Genomic DNA, 9,395 nt, shown 5'->3' with positions numbered 1-9,395 from the left:
AATGGCCATTGAGCTCTGGGATTAATAATTTGTCCTTATCTATGTGTGATACTCCCAAATCCTCATTGCAATATTGCATCTGTGGCCCATCAAAAACAAATTCCCCATTGAAATGAAATCTAACAGTCAATACCTCATCATCTCCCATGTTAATTCCACTCTACAGATCCAGTTCGTGGTCAAATTCTACCAAAAACAGAAATCAAATTGAGATCCCACGAGCAGAATTTTCACTCACCTTCAATCGCCAGCCAACATCCACGATTAGAGCGGCGTCTTGTGCGACGCCGTGCAAGGTCTAGAGAGCGGCCGGTGTGGGGGGAAGCGACCTACCTTGGAGGGGCGGCGAGCCGGCTTGGACGGAGGCGGCGAGCAGGCTTGGAGGGCTCGTGACCTGCCTTGGCGGGGATGGAGAGCAGTCTTGGAGGGAGGCGGCGAGCATGCTTGGAGGTGCAGCGCCGCGCTCGCTGGAGGCGGCGGTGGCCTGACTACGAGTGAGCCAGAGGGTCTGCTGGATGGCCGATGTATTGAGAAAAAGAACAGGGGTAAAATGGACATTTCAGCGTTAGCTGGAAACCTAATTTGACAAAAAGTTGACGAGGTGGTAGACGGTGTCACGCCAGCTCAACATAGGGACGAAACCGGACCAATGGAGATAGTTCAGTGACTAAATTGGACCTTTTGAAAGTTCAGGGACGAATTTGAGATGGATGCGAAAATTCAGGGATGAATTTGGCTATTTCGCCTTATTGGATCTATCTCCTCATCAGGTGACTTAGATAGTTAAATATTGTATTCCTGTAAGTCACTTGTTTGATTTACAGGAACAAATATTTAAACAACACGAACAAATAATTATTTTCTATGAACAAAAAGTTGGACATGACGAACAAATAATAATGTAACGAACAAAATATTACACATCACGAATATTTAATTGTATAGGATAAATAATAAAACATAAATATCGCAAACAAATAAATTAATATCACGGAACAATTTAATCTACAAAACGAACAAATGATTTGGCATTGCAAACAAGTTAGTTACACACAGAAAAGTGTATCTACATCGCAAAAATAGAAAAATTAAAAGAAAAAATAGAAAAAAGAAAAAAATAATAAGATCGGTAAACACAGCATAGGCAGCCCACACTAGTGACTTACGCAAATACAAGATCTAAGTCAACTTAAAAGAAGTAAATGTGTTATTTAATTAGTAGGTGACATGCACGTGGTCACTCGGTGGTGAAGTAGCAATCTTGATTTCGTCATTCTCAAGATTTGCTAGTCCATTTTCTCAGAGGTACTTATAGCTGGGGACATGGTTGTATTCATAGGGATCAATGTTTATGCGTGTGTGTAAGTTTCCACACCTTGTTTTGAAAGATGATTATATCATAGATGAAATAGCATAAGTTTCCACACCTTATAATTTTGGAATAGCCATACATATAGCTGACGTGCATATACTCACTGGCGGAGCTTGATCGAAGAAATCGGAAGAATGAGGGGGGCCACCCTTTTGCTACAGTGATAAACAGTGTCAAAATCACTGTTCATATAGTGTGAAATTGAAAAAACCAGGGGGGCCATGGCCCCCTTTGGCCCTCACGAAGCTCCGCCTCTGCCTATACTTGTAATTGATCGTGAATACATATTTCCTCTTTCTCCAAAGAAAAGGTGAACATTTTTCGTTGACAATTTAAAATGGTAGTACAACTTCGGACAAGGTTCCTCGCAAAAGAAAAAGGTACAGTAATCATTTAACAAGACATATATGTCGCCGCTGAATCGCAAGAGTGGAGATCGACAAATCTAGGTTCCTTATGCTGGCATTATCTCAATCGATCAGCTCCCCCATCTCACTGAGGGCAAGTGAAGTCGGCCGGGCAAATCTTGCCACACTTGTTGAGGATGAGGTTGAGGCTGATGGGCACGTTGAGGTGGATGCCCAGAACGTCGGCCTTGATCGCGGTGCAGAGGCAGACGGCGGCGTCGAGGTCGACGAGCCCCTGCAGCAGCGGGCAGCACTCGTCGTACTGGGGCAGGCCGACCTTGACGAGGCCCAGCACGTTGGCGCACACCCTGAGCTTGAGCGCGTCGATCGGGCAGCGCCCGTGGCTATGGGACGGGGTCGGCACGACCGGCGGGGTCGGGACGACGGGGCCGGGGCAGTAGGGTGCGCAGCCGTGCGAGGCAGCGGCGAAGAGGAGGCTCAGGGCCAGGAAGAGGGCAACCTTGGCAGCCATTGGCAGTCTGTGCAGTGTGTGGTGCCGCGAGCAATGCAAGGAGTAGAGACACTGTGCTTCTGCGTGCTCGTGTGCTTTTGGAATGGTTTTCACAGGGTGTTTGGCATGGTTTTTATAGCAGGTCGATGGAGTGGAGGGAGATGCTTGGGTGCTTGGCGGCAGCAAAGCATGACCTGTGCTTTGTTCAGTTTGAAAATTGCTTGGTTGTCTCTGGACGCGCCGGTGGTTTTGGGGGGATAGGACAATTTTTTCCCATGTTAAATTCACGCTAGACAGGGATGGGCCAGGATTCCTACCATCATCTGATAGGTTACTGCTTACATATTTTGCTTACTGCAGTGCTAGTGTCCGTCATAGCGACGGCTATTCCAGCAGTATCGTGCACGTCAATTAGGTGTCAGATGTGCAAAAAAATAGGAAAGAGAGGAATGTTGTATATTGTGTAGTTTTGTGTAGTAGGAGATCATACTCTTACTGTCGCACGACGATCGGTCTTTGTGAGATAAAATTTGAATGCTAAATGAATACTTATTTTGGAAAGGAGAGAGCATATGTTAGCCACGAATCAGAGAAGCAATTTCCTCTACTTAAGTCATGCCATCAAACCGAGACAAATTAATGAGCAGCATGTGCTAGCCATAGAATTTTTACTCTTTGCGGGACATTTCTGAACATCAAGATTTTATTATTTGGGAGATGGATGTAGCACTATGTGTTGCAAGTGTCGTCTCTACTCACTAATTTAATGACATTCATACCCGCAAAAAAAATGACATTCATGTGGCGTGCTAGTTTTGGATACAATATCATGATATCAGGATTGTATTCTTTGAAGATATAATGCATGGAAAATGTCCGATATGTTGTTCTGTAAGCACTAATGTGCACATAGTTTCATAACAGGCCATGTATTATTATTACAGTAGTATAGTTGCATACAAGCAGCGATCTGGCTACTTTTGATTTCAATAATAGTTGGTGTTAGCATCTTCAGCAGTTCCTCAATAAACATCTTCCAATAAGATAGTATTAGGACATCCTAATACCACTTGCATATATAGATTATTAGAAGAGTTGTTTTTACAGTTCCCCAATAATCTTCTCCCAATACAACTAACATATATATTAGGAGAGCTAAAATTGACCCTTAATTTGAGGGAAGTTTAGGATGAAATGTTGGAACAATCTAATAATAACTATTGTGGAAAGGAAGAGGTTTTAGAATAGTGCTAGAGTATATCTTCTTCCATTATCCGTTTATTGGGGAAAGAAAGACTGTGGAGACGCTCTTAGTCCTTCTGCCTTCCCGTGAGAATAACGCAGACGTGATCGGTTGGAAGTTTTCCAATGTACATTGAGTTGGGAAACTCTGAAAAATGTGATTCCTGAATTCGCTGAATTATCATATATAAGTATACGGATCAGAGTCGGCAGTCCCATTCCAGCAGGTTTGCATGTGACGATGTGTGATCACCCGTGACGTCTCGTTGATCGCCAAGCAATGCAACTTCTGCTGTTCTCTGCATAATTCTTGCTAGATTCTTTTGCAGCTGGCTCTCTGTATCTGCTAGTGAACGAAGCAGAGTTCGCGGCGAAGTACAATTATTCGGTGGTTAACACGTCGTGGTGTGAGAAGAACGATAAGTACAATTATTATTTACATTTTCTTTGGCACCGCTGTTCGCTAGTGAACAAAGCAGGGTTCCTAGCAAAGTACGGCTGACCAGTGGTTCACAACGTCGTGATGCGAGTACAGCGTGCACAACTCCAGGCTTGATCTCCGTCGGCACTCGGCCACTCGCCTTAAAAATCTTACAACTTGGTGTGTGAGTGTGAGCACTTGGACTCGTAGTCGTAGCGCAAACGCGGCGGCGGAGGAAATAAACATGGGCGCCGCTGGAAATTAAACTGATCACTGGGCTGGCCAGCTGAGCTTCACCTCTCGTGTACCAGCAGCACTCGCTTAAAAAATTACAGGATTACGTATCTCCGTCCACTATATGATGGACAAGGTATGTAGCTAACTCTGAAGTCAGAACCAGCTAGCTGGAGGCCTGGACCTGACAAAAGTTCATGCATGTGTTTATTGTAGTATCTATTGGGGTTTCCGGCCAATCTCAGTGGGAGTGTCATGCAGTGACGGAGCTCAGACTTGTTATCGGGGTCCGCCGACCCCGACAAATTTTGATAAAATCAGTGCAAATTACTGTAGCTAGCTGTTAATGACCCCGTCCACTTCTACGTGAAGACCCCGGTGCTCTCGTGGTCTAGCTTCGCCCCTGGTGTCATGGACATTAATTTTGCTGACATGACAGCCTCATTATAAAGAGAGAAGAGGGGGAGTGCCATAAAATGTGAGAGGAGTGTCATCACCTGAACTATCTAGTTTACTGTCATGACACTCCTCTGTCCCGATTACCTAGTTTACTGCATTGGTAACTATGTCGATGACACTCCTCTGTCCCGATTACCTAGTTTATTGCCATGACATTTTTGTTTGAGAGTTTGAACTATGTTGATAAATTATTCTTATTTTTTTAGAAAAATATCTAGGTGAGCGATTTGAAGTGTACCACCAAAACTTATAAATAAGATTAAATTTAAGTTCATACTGAAACTTTAATGAGCAATGGAGGCATCCTCTTTAGTTCTTCTCGTATATATCAAAATCTCTTTCCTTTCCTTTGTTCTCTGATCTCTGCTTACTACAGCTCTATGCATGCATGTTCTCATACTATATGTTAGCTGACATTCTTCCTGGAATGAACCATGTGCCCCAAAATTGTTGTTGCGGCTAGTAAGGTGTAGCCTCATCCTTTATACTCCCCCCACCCTCTCTTCCTCTCTCCCTCCCCCCCCCCCCCCCCCCCCAAAAAAAAGATCTTTGCCTGCTACACTGAAATCATCAAAGACACATCCTTAATTGTGTGCACCATTCTATCTCATCAAACACACTAACCTGCATGGTTAACTGCTAATTTCCTTATTTTTCTAGTTCTAACTTTAGATATTTACTAATCACATTTGGCATGGTTCTTTGATCATGTACTATTTTTTCTCATTTTTTTATTTCAAAATTTGCTATTTATAATCTTATTTGATATAGACTCTTGAGTTAGTATAGACGTTAGATCTTCCTAAATCTAATGTTGTAAATCTTTCTCCTTTTTAGATTTATATGGGAATTGCTAAACCCTCTTGGTGATTATGGTGTTTTCTTTTAACACTCTCTTATTAATATAATAGATTGCTCTAAGAAATACTAGTACTTTAATATATGATTTTATGGCACACTCGTACAATTGTACTTAACTAAAAGTACTTGAATATTATATTTTCATAATGATAACAAAATGCTACAAAATGTGTTAGCGGTTGAAAAACGATTTGCACAATCAAATCACAACATATAAAAATGAATGAGGAGAGTCCAAGAACCTCGAAATAGCACAGGCTGGTATAAAGGTTTTGACATATAAATTATCCACCATTGCCATTAAGAAAACAATGTGAAGTAACCCCTAAATTTGCATCTATTTTGCCCAAATCTTCTATTATGCACAAATAACCCAAAGTATCACATATTCATATATATACGTGTTTCTAAGTTACTGCTATTATAATCATTAACTGCCTATATACATGTATGTTGTGTGCTACTATAAAACAGGTGATCCTCAACTTAAGTAATGGAAATATTTTATTACAAATTGCACCATTTAAGATCTAAATTGAGATGATAAGATTTGTGTTGATTTTACTACTGTATTTTTGGTAGGTTCTTTACTTTAGGCCTATGGAGTTGTAATATGAACATATCCTTTTCATGTAAATATAAAAAGATCAAATAAGGGTCCCTTAACTGTTCCAAAAAGAAAAGAAATGATCGCATAGCTCAAACTAATATTTCACCACACGTGTCGAAAACACAAGAGGGGCGGTGATTTCAACTAAAAACATGTCAGAGTTGCAGAATCTTTAGGCTTTAGCTAACCTTCATGCATAGACAACGTATGCTATGCAAATCACCTTCGTATGCAAACTATGGAAACTCGAATATGTAGACATAGCATTTATCTAAGTTCATATATGAAACGTTATGTAACTTAAAAAAATGAAAACGACAGTATCAATTATATGGTGAACCTAAGAACCCAACCGTGAACCGTCCAAAATCTCATGCCCCTGCATGGCACCCACCCACGCACCAAGTTATAGGCATTCGTATATTATACCATTATATTCAAACTGGTTCAGCATCCATCTGGCCGAATAAGTGGAGTATGTGCCATCGTATTGGACGACGATTGCATCTGCATGCCACTTTCTTTTTTATATTGTTAGCTTGGCATTCCTGTGATCTGCATACGCGCCAGCACTCGGACTAATCTTTCAGCAGGTGAGGTCATATTGTTGTCTGTGCCGGACGCTCGGGCGCAAGGCGGGGTCGGCACTCCAGCTGTCCAGCAGGGCCAACTGAGCAACTGGGACTCGGGGACGAAAGGTGCGAAACGAGCCTGCGCGCGTCAGCCGGTTCACGGGTGGCCAAGAAGCATTCCATCCCCTGCTGTCAGATAACGATCACTCGTCAGCACCGGAAGCTTACGCGCTTGGTCAGGGCCGTCGACTGGAAAAGGGCAAGGTGGCCAGCTGCACGGGGCCCCCAAATCCTAATCCATTTACTTCACACTGTTGCCTCGAATTCTAGCTAGAGACGGCCCGGCACTTGTCATGAGCGTGCATCCGTATCACATCAGTATGTTACGTACTGCTTGGTGAATGTTGTTGATGTGTAACTGGGTATTAATAGCGGAGGCTCGCTATCAACACCATGGTGGTGGGTTGGTGACGCCGACCGTCTTTTCATCGTGGTGACGATGCGGGTGAAAACCCATCCCTTCTTGGGGATGGCGCCATTGGCGTCATTTCCTTCCTGAAGGCGACGTCGAGCATCTCTGGCTCGGACCTTACTCTCGTCTGTGGTCAATGTTATGGGCGTCAGTCTTCCATGTCGGATGTGGCAGGTGAAAGCCCAACCTTTCTTGGGCTGGCATTGACGGCGTCTTCGCCGTCCTGACCTTCTTGAAGGCGATGTCAGACTTTTCCGGCATGGAGGTGCCTCGGCGTTGGTGGCTTCCGAAAGGGTTTTCTTCTCTTTTTCCTTGCTTTCTCTTTTCTTTAGGGTTGTGTTGGCTCGGGTCGATGTCCCAATCCGACTGGGCGGAGTGTAAGTTGTGGTGGTTCGTGTCGATGTTCCAATCAGACCGGGCGGAATATAGATTATGGTAGCTCGGGTCGATGGCCCAATCTGACCTTGTTGTGGCTCATGTCGATGTCCCAATCCGACGAGCTAAAGTTGAGTGAGTTCTGGTTGATGTCCCAATCCAACCAGCCGGCGTTGCTAGTTGTAGGTGCTATAGTTGTAGGTTTTGTAATTCATTTGTGCGGTTTTTGAGCCCGGTTTACTTATAAACAGGGTCAATTCTCTTCTTCTTATTAATATACGCTGAACAGTTTCGGTTCAGGATCTTTCAAAAAAAAATTCTGGAGCAAATGGAGCGTCGTCTAGGGCCTGATGGTCTTCTATTCACTAATCTATCTCGGTTCCAAAATATTGCAATTTTCAGACTTAAAGTTGAACATTTTCATTTTGGCCAATAATATCTTGAAAATAATTAATTTTCAATAGAAAAGGTTATAATATAGTTTATTTCATTATGAATCAACTAATACTATTTTTATATCATCAATCTTTCTGATTTTTTTTACTATTCGTAGTCAAAGTTTATAAGGTTTGACATATATATAGCTATATTATAGACGGAGGGAGTAATCTCCAACTTGCAATGTAGACCTATATATTAGTCATCATCTAGATGATATCTCACTTTACCAACTGGGGGCTAATTTTGTGTCCCGATGACCTGTACGGCTGTACCGTGCAAATTACCACTGTCTCACTTTACCGGTGTACTTATAGCATCGAGTGAAGTTTCTGTTGGTTCATTTCATGAACTCTCTGGCCATTGCTCTTACAAGCAACAGCACTGTACCATTGCTGAATTCATATGATCGCCTCGCTTTTTGTATTACTCCAGTTTGGTGGGAACGGGTGGGTGGTTACTATAGTACAAACGAACCACAATTTGGGAAGCGGGCGTATCGGATTATTTTGGAATGTTTTTCACTTCCTGGGCAATGCATGGAAAGTATACATGTTTGAAACGGCATCCAGTATTACACGTCCAAATGAATTCCATTATTCCACACACTCAGCTTTGTCGGAAAGAAATTACACCTTCATTTACGGGACAAACCATATATAGAAACAGACCAAGAGAATAACATACGTGGTGACTTTTGCGGGGGAGGGGGCTACGTACAAGTGAAAAAACCACTCATTAATTTGTATAACGAAACGAATAAAAACAAACAAGCTCGAACTGACAGCGAGTTGATGATGAGATCAACCACAGAGCCGCCACGGAATGACAGAATGGAATGATGGACGACCGCGGCCGCCGGCGATGGAGGAGCGAGGACGGTCGATCAGTGGGCGATCTATGCGCAGTGGAAGTCGTTGGGGCAGCTCTTGCCGCAGTTGTTGAGGATGAGGCTGAGGTCGATGGGGAGGTTGAGTTTGATGCCGAGGATGTTGGCCTTGATGGCGGTGCAGAGGCAGACGGCGGCCTCCAGGTCCACGAGCCCGTCCAGCAGCGAGCAGCAGGGCAGGTACGGCGGCGAGCCGATCTTGGCCTTGACGAGGCCCAGCACGTTGGCGCACACGCCCAGCTTCAGCGCGTCCCTGGGGCAGTGGTGGCCGCCGCCGCTGGGCGTCGGCGTCGGCGTCGGCGGCGTCGGGGCCGGCGGCGGCGTCGGCGTCGGCGTCGGCGGCGTCGGGGCCGGCGGCGGCGGGCAGTTGGTCGCGCTCGCCACGGCGGCCAGGACCAGGCTCACGGCCAGGAGGAGCGCCGCTCTAGCTGCCATCGCGACCGAGCGAGCTCCTTGTGCACGTACAAGCTAGCTACAGCTGCTGCTGCGCTCGCTTGCTCTGCGTGGCAGTGGCTGTGCATGGCGAGGGATACTTATAGCGGGTCGCGATGGTGCGAGATGGGAACCGCGCATGTGGCGCTCGAGCTGGCGC

At 44.6% G+C, this 9,395-nt stretch overlaps 2 protein-coding genes across 2 annotated transcripts; both read right to left on the bottom strand.

The window, feature by feature from the left end:
• Nucleotides 1-1,633: 1,633 nt before the first annotated feature.
• On the bottom strand, nucleotides 1,634-2,343 carry LOC120651742 (cortical cell-delineating protein-like). The gene has a single exon (XM_039929354.1). The coding sequence runs from the start codon at nucleotides 2,249-2,251 to the stop codon at nucleotides 1,865-1,867; it is 387 nt and encodes a 128-aa protein (XP_039785288.1). The 5' UTR covers nucleotides 2,252-2,343; the 3' UTR covers nucleotides 1,634-1,864.
• A 6,143-nt stretch (nucleotides 2,344-8,486) lies between these two features.
• On the bottom strand, nucleotides 8,487-9,318 carry LOC120651741 (14 kDa proline-rich protein DC2.15-like). The gene has a single exon (XM_039929353.1). The coding sequence runs from the start codon at nucleotides 9,236-9,238 to the stop codon at nucleotides 8,813-8,815; it is 426 nt and encodes a 141-aa protein (XP_039785287.1). The 5' UTR covers nucleotides 9,239-9,318; the 3' UTR covers nucleotides 8,487-8,812.
• Nucleotides 9,319-9,395: the final 77 nt, after the last annotated feature.

Source organism: Panicum virgatum, chromosome 9K (genome assembly GCF_016808335.1).
Source record: "Panicum virgatum strain AP13 chromosome 9K, P.virgatum_v5, whole genome shotgun sequence".
In the NCBI taxonomy this organism is placed as follows: domain Eukaryota; kingdom Viridiplantae; phylum Streptophyta; class Magnoliopsida; order Poales; family Poaceae; genus Panicum; species Panicum virgatum.
This window is presented reverse-complemented; position numbering and strand designations above follow the sequence as displayed.